A 16,721-nucleotide genomic window follows, 5' to 3' on the forward strand; every position below is an offset into this window, starting at 1 on the left:
AGAAAGGCTTTTTCCCGTGAAAATTGTCATATTTCCACGGTGAAACGCGAAAAAAAAAAATCCAGCTTGATTCTTGTTTGTTCGGCTACATGACGTAAAACAATAGCACTGTCATAGCTCTGTTTTGATTGGAACCCCCACGAAAGGCATTCTATTAAGGACGGTGCCTTCTAATTCAAAGGTATTTTTGCTTTATGAAAATGTGGAAAAGCAGATCTCAACAAGTGTTATTAAAATCCAAAAAGAAAATTGGGGGTAACCATGCATTTTTCAAAGATAATTAAACTGTAACTTGGCTGTATTCATCATTACCTATGCACATTCTTTATACGCCTCATTCTATTACGATAAACAAACAAAGTTACATGGCGCACGACTAAACTACATGCAAATGTTAAACAAAAAAAAACGACGACAGCAACTATACGCTTCAGGGGTTTGTTACTCTTGAAATGGTGCCAAAGAAATGATTACTGTGATAAACAGTTTAATTAGACCACGACACGCTTTTGACGCTGACAAGACAAAATATTACGAAATCTTGCCGGTTTACAAGTACAAGCTTCGATAACTGCCTTGTCAAAGAATAAATTAATCCCTTTACCCGTAGGATCTCTAAAGACTGACTGAAATTGTCGTGTAGTACAACATTTTCACATCCCGTTAGTGCATTTTCCTGGTACCGGTAATGTCTTGTTTACGTTGCAACTGACTAAGAAAAGACGACAAATTCAAAATTTTGTTGAAATATTATACAAAAGGTTTTAATGTGGACCAGAAATAATCTGTTCCTCGATGCTTCTTGTATATATTATCCCGGAAACCAAACTGAAGCCACTGCATAGCAATTAAAGAATTCCCTGTTAATTGTGTTAATACGTTGGTAATTAGTTATCAGAGTGATCCTGACATATGGCGGCTTTTAAATGTAATATTGGAGTTGGTTGTCGAGAAACAATGATAACTGAAACCTTGGTAAACAAAACTAAAAAGCGCGGAGTCATTAGCACAACGTACTTAAGGAGCTACGGGCAATTATATGAGGGTTATCTGTACAAGCCGATCATCAACAATTTTTCAAGGTCAAGTTAAAAAAAAAAAAAAAGAAGAAGCATTCTCTCACAAGAGCTAACCTACTGTCACTGAGGAAGCAATGCCAAAACACTGGCGACAAATTTATTACTGGGATAAAAGCAACAGTTTTGTTCTAGAAAAATACCCCTAAAGCCAAAAACTTGCTGGCATTACGTCACGTGTTCAACGGCGGTTAAATACAGCCACCCAGAGGTTAGAAAGACTAAGGAGTTTTATTTCCTTTGCTACAACATCCTTTACCAAGCGGCCGTCTCTGATTTCATAGTTCTTCAAGGACACAATAACTGCGGTCAACGAGAAACAAACGAAATTTATGAAATGAACGCCCACACTGCATTTTTTGGAAAATGCCTCCTTTTTCCGTTGGGTAATAAAATCTATCGTTATTACACCAAGAGGATGAACACCTCTAGAATCGTTTCATAAATATTTTTTATACTCTCCCATTAGGCAACCGATTTCCAGTAAATGAACGAGACAAAAAGGCATTTCATCTTGGCGAAATTCCACCAGCTAACTTTGTAACAACACAAACGGCATCCCCTCGGGTACTTGGCAAGTTCTAAATGCCATCACTACTTCGCATCCCCCGTTCAGTCTGCCTTTTAATAAAATAACCTGCAGTTGGACACTGACCTGTTTAGAACCAAGGAAAGATTTCAAACCTCAACAAAACCAACCAGACAATGGAGCAGTCAAACAATAGAGAACACTCATTTAACATTCCAGCCATAATATCATGAAGAGCAATGAATTTCCCAGTTTAACGCACGACGAGCTGCTTAAGACTACAGTTTTGTTGCTAGTGTTAGATGAGACAAAGAATTGCAATAAACTTACCAGCAAACGGAGTAATTAAGCTGATCAAGACAATTACCACCTCCAACCACAGACAACTAGGAAACATCTTTACGACGGATTTTTTCCAGTTTCAGCTGAAAACAAAGAATAATGTCATTACATGGAGACAACGCTAGTTTGTTATAGACACAACAACAACGCCGATCGAGTGGCAGAGGTGACAGAGGAAACACGACAACCATCCGTTACGCAAACCGAAGAAATGCCACTAAAAATCAACCACCCGACACAACACCCTGAAAACAAAAAAACACCAGACAAAATAACAACACACACGCACGCACACACACACACCAAAAAAAAACTAATAACAAACGTTTGGCCAAACATTTGACCGATATTGGAAGCAATGAAGTTTCCATGTCATCCCACAACCAACGATTCCCCGGTCACTGATGAGCACACAAACTGAATAAGCAAATATCCACGATCCAGAACAGACGTCAGCTTAAGAGAACAAAAACTTGGCATTAAGATCGTTACAAATGTGCTTGTTTTAGTGGACGTCATGAAAATTACTACAACAAATGGTTCGAACTAAAGTCAATTCCAACCTACATAAAAACCAATAAGTAATACTGACAAATGCTCAGTCACAACTGAATAGGGTTCTCACCGATAATTTTAGGAAGGAACACTTCCATTAGACAGCGATAGTCGATAATTGTTACATTTCGGTACGTCTCCGTAAATTACACGAGGTAGGCTTGGCACTGAACTTCTATAAAATGTTTTTTTTACCGTGAAACGAATGAATTTTTTATGAGCTGGTGTCCAATGCACTGTAAACCTGCAACGCCGAGCGGCAATACCTCTGACAGGTTACTTAAAATTTCTATTTGTCTATTTCTACTTTTCGAATATCTTAATTAACATTACGGAGAACCACTTAGCATAGGAATGAACTGAAGATGCAATGAGAAAGCCGAAATAGCTTTATTCTTCTATAATAAGGACCTATTATACCAGGACGACCAAATAAAGCCGAAGTCAATTTCAAAATAAGCAAGACTCAGTAGTAAACACCGTGTTCAAGCACGACGTCAGTGCAATTTCACCTTACAAACAACACTCAAACATTAATCTGTTGGAAGTTTTAAAGCTCGATCTCTAATTCTGACGAAAAGGAGGGTGCTTTCGCGGAAACTAAGTCCGTTTACAAAGTGCAGACATATTCATCTCCAGCCTTTGCCGGGCATGATTTCAACGATACTGCATTTGTATCATGTTTTTATAATGTGAAATAAACTTCTGGTTTTTACAAATTTTGGGTTGGCCAAAGGTAATTGCCTGACAGTCAGTAGATAGGAGGGCAAGTTCTTTGTGGAAGAAGTTGCAAAAACTCTCTCATATATTGTTGTTTTCTTTTCAGTTTCAAGCACCTCGGATGTTAAAAAGATAATTAAAAACGAAGCATCAGATATCAGATTAACTAAAGCATGAAGGATTAGAGGAGCAATTCTCAGGGACGGTTTCGTGTTCCTCGCCGCAAGGCCCCGCTCCACCAGTTGGAGGAGTTGATTATGCACGATATGCGGGTTGTCACGTGAGCGAGTTCGCGTGGGCTGATGGGTAGGGGGTGGGACACTAGTTTATTTGCAATCGGGAGTGTTTGTTTATCGTCGGCTTCCAGTGTCATGATGACGAACAGAACTCCGTCATCACATATTTTAGTAACAAATGAAGTCATGAGCTGCCAATAAAAATGATGTCCTTTCTGTTCGAACTGTAGATTTTTTCTCATGATAATCATCGTGTGCTTCAAGTGGTTTGCTTTTCTAGTAGAGTACTCACTGAAACGATTTTCAAAGATTTAGCAGACAATACTATAATGCCAGTCACGTTAGGAGAAAGCACATTTACCACTATGCGAATTGTTTCTATAATATTCTGCTGGCGTAGAAGAACCAACAAGTATATATTTTTAAACAATTCTGACGCTTGAATAACAAAAGCCAGGAATTAACTGTCTGTATGCAAAGCAAATAAAAAAAATTCTGTGTAATTCAAACTAGCATTTGACGGCTTCTTTCAAGAGATAAGGTTAGTTCCAAAAATATTAACACGAGGACACAAAGTCATTAAAGTACCTCATGGTTGCTTGTCTCTAGAGGCCAAGATACTGCTTGTTTCATCCGAATGGGAGGTTTTTTTATCAGCTTAATATTGGATCTTTGAACCCGAGAGATATCGATACAAGCGACACCGAAAACAAACGACTGACACCCACGACTCGAAATGTCCCTAGGACATGTCAAAGGGCAAACTTAAAAGCAGTCAAACCTCTCACCGAGTCTCCCGCAGCCGAACTGCCAGCCTCTCACAGGCCGTAAGAAGACTTTCTCAAAAGTCAGTCGCAAGTCGAATTGTGTGCAAGTTTAGCCGTAATATTGCAGCTTTTTCTTCAATTATGGAGTGAAAAGCTAATTTTAATGTGGACTTGCTAACCACTCACAATCGTCGACGAAAACTAGTTGGGAAGATGGGACTCACATCCATAAGGAAACTATCATCCTATTGTTTGTATGAATCAACTGAAAGGTTTTTATCCAGCCATCTCTACCCACAATCCAGTGTTGGTTAAAAAAAGCTCACAACGGTAGAACTCGGCTGTGTAAATATTTGTGAGGGGAGAGGGGTGGAGCGGGGGCTGTTCATACGTTGAATGTTTTGTTCAAGATTGCGACCAGTAGCAAACGGTTTACTGGACCAGTCCACAACATATACAGAACCGATTGCGTGCCGAGTTGCTCCGACCACACAAATAAAGGTATCGGGCCAGCACATAAAAAGAAATAAGACGATGTTGTTTGCTATTTGCTTTATGGGTAATAATCAGTAAGAAAAAGCAAATAAGGCCCTTTCGAAGTCTATGTTCTTTTGTGAAACACTAGACAAATACCCCGAGGGGGGGGGGGGGTACTCCCTTATAAGGGCTTAATGGGGACGTGCGGCCAGCCAGGGTATGTTTTTCGGGATTTTTGTCTTGAACAGGGTATCGAATTTAGCATTTTTTGTCTTAATCAGGGTATCGATTTATCAATTTTTCTCTTAAACTGGGTTAAATGTCTTAAACTGGGTATCAAAAATCGGAATTCTGTCTTAAAATGGGTAGGAAAATCAACGATATTTGTCTTAAACAGGGTCAGGGTATGAGGGGCCGCGCCGCACCTCCCCAACCAGGGATACATCGAGTACCCCCCCCCCCCCCCGGGACAAATACAAAGAGTTGATCACGGAATTTAATAAAATGACATCAGAAAATTTTATATGAAACCTCACGCAAGTTTTAAGAACCATGTTGTCTTTGATTAATCCCAGCATCGCTGTCTTTACTTTGTCCGTAGAGCGAAACAAAGGGGAGCGCGAAAAATGGCCGAGCGGAATGTGGGTCCAACGAGAATCACCCTATCTGGCGCGTGGCCATTTCGAAGTGAGTAATTGGCACTTATTTATAGCTCTCATGCCTTATCACACCATAAAGTGTACGACTTTAACTTCGAGTACAATTTACACAGCCACGGCACTTTCAGTGACACTCTCGTCTAATTTACATTACAAAGAAAAACACAAACGTCACGCGTTTGGCAATGTCTGACTAAGTCAAATTTAATTCACCTTTAGAAACGCATTTGGTAGCTCAATGATTCAAACCTTCCTATCTTCTTATGACAAAGGATGCAGTCAAGTCGTTGAATAAATTCTCTAGGGCACAACAAATCTAACCTTTTGAAGGTTTAATAATGACAGTCAACAATCTACTGCTAATATTGTGCAAATATAAACCGGTTTTTGAAAACACATTACGGTCAAGTTAATTAACAGTTAAAATGGTTTCTGCCTCGAAGAAAAACGAACAAATGTGACTATTTCAGTTCATTCCAATTGAAGCTGCCGAACACCACGTTCTTTTCGCAAGTATTTATAATATTGAACTGACGGTGTTTTAACTTTAAGTCCGCAGAGAAACCATTGTGATAGAGATGATAAAGATAAGTGCGTAGTTCTTTCCAATGAGCAAGTCCACTGAGCTGTACAAGGTGAATATCAGATTCTTACATACTTTGTGGTATGTCATTGTGAAAGCTACTGAGCTGACCATTTTTTGTGGTGGGCTTTCTTGTGCTGGGTCAAAGATTTGAGTCTGTGAGTAAAATCGTGAAGTATGCTGCATTATTGAAATGAAAAACTACCAAGCCATGCCTCCTTATCGTGGTGTTCAAGTCTATATAAAAATGACAGACGAGGTTCCAACGCAGTTTTTATGCAAATGCATTTTGACAATGGACGAACGGAGGAGAGGCCCATTACAAGCCGCTTTCCGAGTTGTGCATGATTTTAAAAAAAATTAAAAGCAAGGCCGATGGAGTGAAGGTGTACCGGGAAACATAACAAACATACCTGGCAATGCGCTGTAAGTGATTGGCAAGTTAGAAAGTCTCAGGTCTGATGGTTAACACAAGGTGATTTGCTATCAACTGTTAATCAGCCAGCGAATACAGCACAATCAGGTCGAAAAGGGTTTTATTCCTATGCCTGATAGCTTAAATAATCATGCACTTATGTGTCTCAATGTCACCACGGTCTGTCAGCGTATTTATCCTGTTAAACCTTCAGGTAACTTGAGAGCACTTAAATGCTTTTATTTCCCTTTATTTTAATAAGTATTGATTGAGTTTAATGATTCATTTGTCTCCGTTTCATATCACCTTCAACTCAGTGAAAAACGAGCTTTTCAGTTATTTTATAACCTTAACGAAAATGCTCAAACGTAAACGGTAGAATATTAAAAAGATTCAGGATCGTGTTAACGGCAAAAGCCAAGCTGAAATATGAGTTTTCTCAAAAACTCTGTTTTGGTTCATTTATTGCCTGTTAGCTGCAGATATCAGTCGAACACTGAATTTCTTAAACTTAGAATAAAAGAATTTTCATACTCTCATGACTCCACGTTTCACGTACATTCGATGCTAAGTATCTCTATCATTATGTCTGGGGTTTTTTCCCAATGAACTTTAGTCCATTTTGTCGATAATTTTTATCAATAAAGGACGTCACAATGGAGCCGAATGTCTATTTCTGACGTTCCTTCCGGACGTTTTCACTTCGTATGCATCACTTTTCGATGATTTATAAAGCGTGAAAATGCCTAAATTATGCAACACGGAACTAGGAGGATCTAACTTGGAAGTATTTATTTCATTGCTTCATATTCAAACGCTTGATGTGACAAAGAGATTGACAAATGTCACAAATCAATAAACTGTTCCATAAGAAAGGCTCTGTGTTAGATTAGTGGTGATCTGAATAGGAAAATGGTTATGTAAAAAAATATATCGCGGAGTCGGTTCACGGAAAGACAACCTTTTATGGCAATCGAAGGAACTGTCTACCGAAGTCACGCTTTGCTGAATTCAGCTCAACTTATCTAGAATCGCGTCTAAAATCAAGCAGCTTCCTTTCTATCTAAAACGCTCGGCCAACAATGATTCACAACTACAAGAATGACAAAAAACAAAACCACAAGCGATTCTAAAAGAAAACTAAATCTACCCCTTTATTTTTTGAACTTGAGTTTCAAATTCTCTCCAGACACGCACCGAGACCAATTGATGAAGTTCACAACGAGAAGTAAATATATTTGTGGGCAATTTTTGGTCGAACTAAATAGTATGGTTACCACGCAACTTTTACGCTGGAAAAGCGCGAGTCAAACAGTTGATTGAAGGCCTCCGAGATACTCCACTCAGTTGGTCTTGCTCTCTTTCGACATCGTACTCGTCGACTGTACAACAAAATGTTGACTGCAAACGGTCTAAACCAAACGACAAAAACAAGAAAACACGTCTTAAATTCGCTAAACAAAAACGCTTGTAATTGAACAAATGGACTTAAGCACTCGGGTCCCAATATAAATAGCCGGGAAAGCTAAAACTGGGGTTGGCCTCATGTTCACCAAACACTCACTATCTGTCCACTCATTTTCAGTTTGTCGTAAGGTAATGATATTACCGTTTACTTTTAGTCGAAGGACTTACGTTTGCGATTACTGAGCAATGATCATTATACTACATTTTGAAAATCCATAAACGTCAAACCAAACCGCGAGGTCATTACTGACTGAAAAGAAATAGATTGGATAGCTACTGTTGCAAGTGCAAAAATGCACGTGGTAGAAAGTTAAACGCAAAAACTTTCGGCTTATAGTAGTTTTTGGTGTCTCGTTAAATTGCGACGATGTCATTCGATTGACCGTGACATTGAGTGCAGTGAAATTCCAAATTTAAACATTGATTTCATTGTCAAGTGTCGGACAATACTTTTGCGGCATTTATCAACATGAAAAGAAAAAGGAGCGCAAAAATCATATTCGGAATGATGTTGAAATCATTGGGCTTTTATGGCCGGATAGCTAAGCTGTAACTGTTGTGAATAACCTTTGTTTTAAGTTATAATAGTGGGGGGAACGTTCTATTCTGGGGTTACACTTTCTCTAACAAAAAGTGTTCCTATTTGACCAAGAAATGATTTTGGCCATATGTGATAGTTCTCAGTAACCAATCTAAACTTGAGAAATGAAGTACACCACTGACAAGCAGCTGTAAAGCATTTTGACAAATTGTTAATAAATGCAGAACCTTATTCTGTTTGCCCGTTTTTTGAAGGAAGAAAAGTAACTCACGTGTGCACATAAGATTTCAAACTTTAGACGAACCACTTTGTTGTAACTCGAACGTACTGTAGCTGCCAAGGTCTGTCGGTAGACCCTCGCAATCGGGCAACAATTGTTGGGGAAACACTGCCTCACGTACACTCGTGAGGTGGGAAAAATTTGTTTCCGAAAAATTGTTTCTTTTTTGGTTTTCTTGTCTTCTTCGGTAAATATTTCATTATTTCTGCGATGCAATAAACATTCGGAAAACAGCGTTTTCTCGCTTTTTAAAGGTTTTCGATTCGTTGAGACTGAATACTGAGCCAAACTCGTTCAGTTGGTATGAACAAAGTGCTACATCTACAGCAGCCGACCAAACTTCCATTGGGAGCTAGCAATTAAACAGCGTTGTTCTCCTCCATTTTCTTCAAACGCGTTTAACTGTTTAATACTGTAACGGTAGAAGTCTTTAAATATTTTATTTGTGGAAATTTCAACCATTCACATCCTACATCAAGCGGCATCTTACGGCAAACATAGCATCTGGCGCACAGCAGAAACTAAATACCATACAAGAAATGATAATTACGTGTTTGCCCTAGCGGACACACGCAGATAATTCGTTTATTTTCATACAGCAAATCAAATGAGAAATTCTTTCGAACGTGCTCACTATCCTGTTGAAATAAATACAGGATGAAATCCTAGGAAACCGGCACAAACAGTTGTACAGTTTATAGGAAACTAAGAAGACCAAGAACAAATAATACCAGGGACAAACGACTTGGAAAAGTCCGCCACTCATATTGATTTTTCCACTTCTTCTGGTTTGATATACAATTAACCAATAAAAAAATTCATCCAATGGAATTTCTGTTAATGCCATTTCTCGACTACAATTAACCAGAGAGAGAGTTTCATTTATTAAGAATTCTGGTAATTAACACTAATTTAATTTGACTCACATCAAAGAGGGAGTAAAAAGAAGGAGGCAAAAAACACTCGCAAAGTTATCTACCATTCGGCATTTGTATCTTATCAAGTGAATGTTGAACGTCAAGAATTACGTTGTATCACTAACTTCAATTAATGATTCATGATGCCTGCCATAAATTCGAATTACATTCATTTAAGGCAAAACAAGATGAGGGATGAAAGATTCAAACCGCGAATTTCAACCAATCTTCTCTTCATTTGGCGGACTTGTTAAATATCTACTGCTCATCTTTTCTACAGAGTGCGCTTCTAGAAAATAAATCTCTACACACCTTTACGCAGTCGCCGTACTGCTATTCCAGCAGACCTATGAACTTCTGCCTAAGGCACTCCGGAAATAAATCTATCACAATTCCAAGCCTGCCAACAGTTAAAACGAGCTTGCCCTCGCAGAGTTTCGCTGGAAACATGTGAATGAATGAACGAACGCACGAACGAACGAACGATTCATTCAAGAGAATTCAGTCCTTATTTTCCGTTCCCTGGAACAAGCCGCTACTTCTATTGTAGCCGTTTTAGGTGAGGGTGGTCTGTCATATGGCTGACCAACAATACCTAATTGAAAGGGGCCATTGTATAAAGCCTTAATTTCACTTTCAAATATAACGCAGGTGCACAAGGGACCTGTGTGAGATGGATTTTCGCTGTAGTCTTATTGACAGGCTTAATTATTTTCATCGAGCAAATTAAGGTGTTTATTGGTTTAGATTGTCAAAAACAATTCAAATCTCTCCAAGTTGTCAATAGCTGAAAAATCGCCATTCATCAATATAGCTACTTACAGACAATTTCCATCGCAAAGGAATCTCCGCACAGCCAAGACGTAATCTAAATTGATAATTAGAGTAATTTCCGACGCTGTTTAAAGTTGGTCGGTGCGGTGCAGTGGCTTAAAATTACAGCCACATTAATAGAATCTAAATTTACAAGATTTAAGAGTGTTTGCAAAATTTACTTCTCGCTAAATTCTAAAACATGCCGATCAGAAATTTCGTAAAATTACTTAATTTATTGATTTTGTTGTCATTACTTGATCTTCATCTTGCAGCGAAACTAACAAAGAAAGACAAAATGAATATTATGAGTCGCTGCGGAAGTGCGAAAACATATTTATAGAAGACGGTACAATGAAGAAAAGAAAGTCGGACTCAAACTCACTGGGGTTTTTCTGAGGAAGCCGACCCGGTGCAGCCACTTGCCAAAATTATCACTTGAGATGCTTTAATTTACTTAACTCGAAAACTAATTTCTGAAAGCGAATAAAGAAAGCTAAAGATGGTTTAGATTCCTAAGGCGCCATATAAAGAATTGTTAAGAGTCACCGATCAAGACACCTCGATAGTAAGAATTTTTATTGGGAAGTAATCTCGATTTTTGTTGGCTTCGCCGGAAAAATAATCCCAATTTTAGCGTAGAAATATTGAAGACTAACGTTTAAAAATAATGCCAGGTAATCTGGTCTTGCGATCCGTCGAGAAGACTCTAAATATCGGAAATCAAGAATTACCTAAAGATAAGTAAAACGTCGAAATTTCGCGAGCATTATGAAGTTTATTTAAAAACAAAAACAGTCGGGCGCCGTGCGAGCGCACAATACAAGTGTCATCGACACCTAAACATCCCATTTTCTCGCATAAACATTAATAAAACAACTTAAAACATTTATTTCTTTTTGGAAGAGTGACGGCAAATTGAAAAAAATGTAACCGATTGTGAGAAAACGGACACAAAAGTTGCATTTATTAATATTTGGCGGTAGCGCGAACCCAGGGCACGACATGAGCTCTTCGCGGGTAATTATGATAAACAAAAAAAAAGCGAAAAGGTAAGAATTTCAGCTTGCAGATGGCGATTCTTCTTCAACACAATTTCAATTTCTTCTGGCGACTTTTTATCGTAAGGAAAAAAATTCGCAACAGAAGACAAAACTCGTGTTGAATTTTCTTTCGAAAATAAGTTGATACACGCAGGACCATTGTTTGCCGTGAAAAGTAACCAACAAAGAATGCTTTCCACCTTGAGATCTCAAAGTTTTCTTTGACGCAAAGAGTAAAATGGGCGGTCTCTCAACGAATAGCTGCATCTTTGAGCATGGTCTTGATAAGGCTGGATTTGATATCACAAAAATTGCCACAACTTCGAGTATAGGAGGCGAAAGCCGGCGCGTGTCGGGCTTTCTAGCTCTTGCATGGAACCTGTAAACACGTTTTGAGCGCAAAAAGGGAGCATTGTTACCGGTGAATCAATGAATATAATGGTTAGAGATACAAACAAAAGGGTATGAAGAACAGACAGAAGACTCGTGGCCATTATTGTTCAGTCCATTTTTTCTCCTTTTTAATTCTTTGCATACTTATTCGCGCGAGGTTCTATTGATTAAGAATTCTCTCACGAATAGGTTAATATTGCAAACTATACAAATCCAGTTCTCCTTGTGCGCGCCGGTCAGTGAATAAATAATTTTGTTCAGCAAATTTATTTTGCTTTGTTTTCACACAGTGATATAGCAAGGCGCACAGCAAACAATAAGCCGTTGTCCACTACTGAGTATATCTATATCTTGTGGAATTTTTATCTAAATATCCAAAATTGAGTTCGCAGCAAACTCATTGATCATCGCTTCCAAAGATATAAACCGCGGATCCACTGAATCAAATTATGTTCACTTGCTTTTGTTTAGGGTAGCAACCATTAATTACTCCAAAATTTAACAGTTTCCAATTCCTCAATCATGGAACGAAAAGTGCTGTACAAGATTTAATAGAGGCTAATAAAACAAAGATAAGCCTTCTTCCTTCCTTGGATGTTGGCAGTAAATTTAAGATAAAGAGTTCAGATAATTCAAACTACAAAGGGAATTCCAAGTTCTGTGCGATGGTCGCTGGCGTTGCTGCACGCAAATCAGTTCGCTTGACCACGTGGTTCATTGTTCAAACACCAATTTGTCCATCTGCCGGATGGATTGTAATACGCATGCTCGTGATTTTCAGGTGGCCTTTATTTTTCGCTTTCTTTCTGTATTTTTTATTTACTTTTTTTTTTTACACTTTCATTGCCTTCAAGGCTTCATAACTGCCTCATTGGGATTTGGGAAAGTGAGTATTTCAACTGAAGACATAGCGCACTTTCATCAGTTTTAACCCGAGGAGTCTGGTAGAAACGAGTCACTGGGAAAAAATAATGGACGTTACATAGAGCCTACTAGAATCGATTTTCTTGAGCGAAACTGACAGAAGCCAACTGGCACTGGCGTGTCATTTCATTTAAATAAGAAAACTCTTTAATTCTGTTAACACGGTAACTTGCTTATTGAGTTGTTTAGTGAAGATTGAACTCTGGAAAAAAATACAACAAAAATGACATACGGAATCTTCTAACACAAATGAATCAATTCAACGTTTCGGAGATAGCAAACGTAGAATCTTTTTCCCATTTTTATGTGCTTATCAATAACTTTACACTGACGCCCACGGCCTGGGTGCGTCGACAACGGAGAAGGGTTATTTGTAAGACAGGGGAGTACTACTACTACTACGCCCTTTATAGCAAAGCGAACCCAAGATACGCTAAAGGAAATTAGAGAGCAAAATACTCGTTTGTGCTTCCCTTTAAGGATGTGATAGGTTTTGAAAAGGTTTAAGAATATGATTTGCTGCTGGAATTTCAGTCAACACCACTGAGCTTACCTTACAAAGAACGTGGAATTGAGGTGAACTTAAGTAAGAGGACGTCTCCTGTTAGATGCTGCAGTACTTGATTCCAGCCGATGAGTTGACGCTGGGCAGTGAAGAGAGCAATCTAAAGTGTGTCGCACCAAATGTTGATGTTTGAATACAGAAAAACAGCAACAAGTATAAAGCCTGCAGTATATACGGCACCTGCGTACAGCGAGCACGAGCCACCCATCCCCGGCATTGTATCAAACACATGCTTGTCATTTTAACAGTAATACACCACAAGTACACCACAGATATATTTGCATTGAAGATATAGTATTTTTCAATGAGAGGGCAGTGTGTTTTTTGTCGCAAAAAGAAAAAGGCCCATTTTACCGTATACTTTTGCCTTTTGTTTAGTAAACAATCTTTTGAAGCCGAATTGTCTTTTCTAGAAAGAAAAACAAGGGACAACTGACGTTTTTCGCGCAACAGACTATTGACAGCGAGATTTCTCAAAATTGAGAAGGCAAGCCAAAAAAATAAAATGCAGGTATTCCAACTTCGATTTATTAAAAGATGTGACTCATAAATTATACATTAAAATGATGCAGCTGCAGCAGAAATCAATCATAATTGATAAAGCTATTAGGTTAAGGGGAGTGCCTTACGATATTTTTTCTACTGCAAAACAATTCTGTCAGGAATCCTTTGAGACAAACTTAACTTTTTTCAATGTGTGTACAGTAAGGGGCCCAGTTCTCGGCCGGGCCCAGTTCTAGGCCACTTTTTGTTCAACGTACATTTTTAGCGCCAAAAATGAATCTGAATAAAAATCAATTGCTTCCAAAGGTAGCTTTATTCCTTGTCTTTTGTCCTGCCGAGTTTTGAGTTTTTAGCTACTATATACTGTGAGCAAATCGAGGTGACACGAAGGTACGTGAATTTGATTTCCATGAAAACGAGTTTGTTTACGGGTACTCGAATTACATGGTCTAATTCAAGTTTGTATTTTATCCGTGTAGGAGGCCCAAATAAGCCAATTCTTGGCATAATGAACGTAGAGTGATAAAGCTTTCTGCTAAATATAAACTTTTCCTGGCCTATTTTATTCTTTTACCTAAATTCACCCCTCAATATTTCGTTAGTACTTCTGCGTATTTGCCTATTCTCGGCCACCCTGCTGCCCGTCGACAACACTAAAAAGTGCTCATAGTTTTGTATGGAGTTTCCTTGTCAAATCATTTGTAAAAGTAAAGCTGTAATGGAGTGGCATGTTCCGACAGTAGCTATAAATCAAAACTATGAGTTCTGACTTACCGGACGCCGTTTTGAAATACCCAACTCTTTTTTAGCTTCGCTTGCCAGTGTATTTACGAGAAAAACTAGGTGTGCAAAAAACTTCCATTTCTAACATGAAAAAAAGCTCGTAAGGATACTTTGTGGTCGAAATGTCAAACACAAGCCTTATTAGTGACTTAACAACAAAATTGGTGATAAAACTTTGTTTATTCTGAGGTATCGAGCACACTCTTTTCAGTGGCCGAAAACTGGACTCGCTGGCCGATAACTGGGCCCACGAACGAAGCCTCTATTTTCGTTATTACTCGGGAGAAAACAGCGTTGAGCAGTCGATAGCTTTACATATGTAAACTGAATGCTGAAGCTAGTTGTCTTTGAAATTTCAAGTCCTTACGGCTATTCCAAGGTAAGAAATACAAGTTTACATTTTTGTGGCCGAGAACTAGGCCCCATACTGTACCATAAATTCAAAAAGTCAAGGAATATAATATTTCAGAATATATATATATATATATATATATATATGTTTACGAAACCCTAAAAGCGTAGCTCCTCAATTAATATTTATTTATGTTTTTGTTTTCAGATAGTTTTACAACAAAAGTGCTTACCTTACGTTTTTCGTCACCATTATTCTGCCTGTTTTCTCGTACATGTGCCTGCTCTTTCCTCCGCTGCTTGTCACTATAATTTCGTCTCTTTATTCTGGCTCTCCCTTGCTCTTTCTTTCACGATATTCGTCACTAATATTTCACCTATTTTCTCCCGCTGTCATTCGCCTACTCGTCGCTTGCTTACTGTTTCTTTCCTCTCTCTCTCTTTCTTTTCCTTCCTCGTTGTACGATAAACTGAAAAAAGTATTTAACTTGCTTTTCATTGTCTTTAAAACTTTTGGTTATTTTATTAAATGCAGTGCGCTAGACATGCAACTTCCCGCCAGAAAACGCGGGTTCCAGCCTTGGCAACTTCCCGCCGCCAGAAAACGCGGGTTCCGGAAGTACGACATTTTGCGTATTGGCTTACATGAACAGTTAAACGTACGCACAGCCGGGCGTACGATAACGTCATAACTGAAACTTAATTTCTTGCATCGATCGGTTACCAGATTTTGTTAACCATGGTGCTACGCACGCGCGCCTCCGCTGTATATTTTCCTCAGTGCAAGTTACTGAAGTTAGACACTAGCCCAGGTATTTTGGTATTGAAAATAAAATGATCATCACTTACATAACTGCTCTCGCTGTTATTGTGTTGAGTATTCGTGTTAGCCAGTGTTCAACATGGTATTATCATCTTCGTTAAAAATCATACGTCATCGTCAACATCTTTGTAACCGTCACCATCCTCATCATCATCATCATCACCACTGACGCCATGGTCATTTGTCATTATTTTTGTCGTCATCAACAGAATTATTTCACCTCTTGCTTGCTTCTGTTTGCAAAGACAAACAAATGTTACGCACCTACTAATGATGTCCTTGCAGAAACTGGCGGCAGTGGGCTATAAAGTCCTGAAAGACAGGGCCTACGATAACCGTGACCAGCAAAGCTTATTAACGTTGCGTGACATAATTGACCATGACAATGCTTAACGTTGCGTGATATTCGTAAATACTGTCACAGGCTGGTCATATCGTCTGCTTTTAACATAGAAATTCTCGTTTCTCTCAGCGGAGGAAATCCTCGACTTTCCTGTTTGCCACTATCTGACGTTGGAGGCTGTTAATTTAGTGCGAAATCTTCAGGCCACCTTGCAAAATGTCGAATACGATTTCGCTAAACATATAAACAATTGCAGATTATGTGATACAGGCTTCTTTCCGTTTTATACAATAAAATTCTCGTCCGAGACCGCTTCGTTGACCATGTAACAACTGAAGTCCTATACATCAAGTGAGAAAACACACTTACCTCTTTAAATTGAGTGCTCAATGTGTGTTAGTCGACTTACGGACTTTCCAGTCCTTAGTTCTTTTCAATTTCTTCTGTTATTCAACTTTGCCGGAGAAAGCAAACACCAACGGCAAGTCACAGGCATACAAGTCCGCGTTTTTCCAGGCTTTTAAACGAGAGCCGATGAATGAAATGGAGGTCCAGTATGCATTCCAAAACGACTAGGTATCGAACACACGCGCCAGATGCAAGCATATTGCAAAG

General features: G+C 38.7%; 1 protein-coding gene across 6 annotated transcripts in view; it reads right to left on the minus strand.

Moving 5' to 3' along the window:
• The window catches only part of LOC138026332 (protein jagged-1b-like), a 44,764-nt gene extending 28,043 nt beyond the window's left edge, over positions 1-16,721 (minus strand). The window contains exons 1-5 of one of the 6 annotated variants that reach the window (XM_068873636.1): positions 16,476-16,721; positions 15,790-15,996; positions 15,174-15,410; positions 13,291-13,402; positions 1,936-2,030 (exon numbers count right to left, since the gene is read on the minus strand). In XM_068873636.1, the coding sequence (XP_068729737.1) occupies positions 1,936-2,002 (67 nt within the window). In that variant the 5' untranslated portion in view covers positions 2,003-2,030; positions 13,291-13,402; positions 15,174-15,410; positions 15,790-15,996; positions 16,476-16,721. Of the gene's footprint in view, positions 1-1,935; positions 2,031-2,572; positions 2,636-9,876; positions 10,137-13,290; positions 13,403-15,173; positions 15,411-15,789; positions 15,997-16,475 lie in introns of those variants that run through there. The other 5 variants (XM_068873637.1, XM_068873638.1, XM_068873640.1 and 2 more) reach the window with 5 other exon arrangements.

This window comes from Montipora capricornis, chromosome 12 (genome assembly GCF_036669925.1).
Source record: "Montipora capricornis isolate CH-2021 chromosome 12, ASM3666992v2, whole genome shotgun sequence".
Classification (NCBI taxonomy): domain Eukaryota; kingdom Metazoa; phylum Cnidaria; class Anthozoa; order Scleractinia; family Acroporidae; genus Montipora; species Montipora capricornis.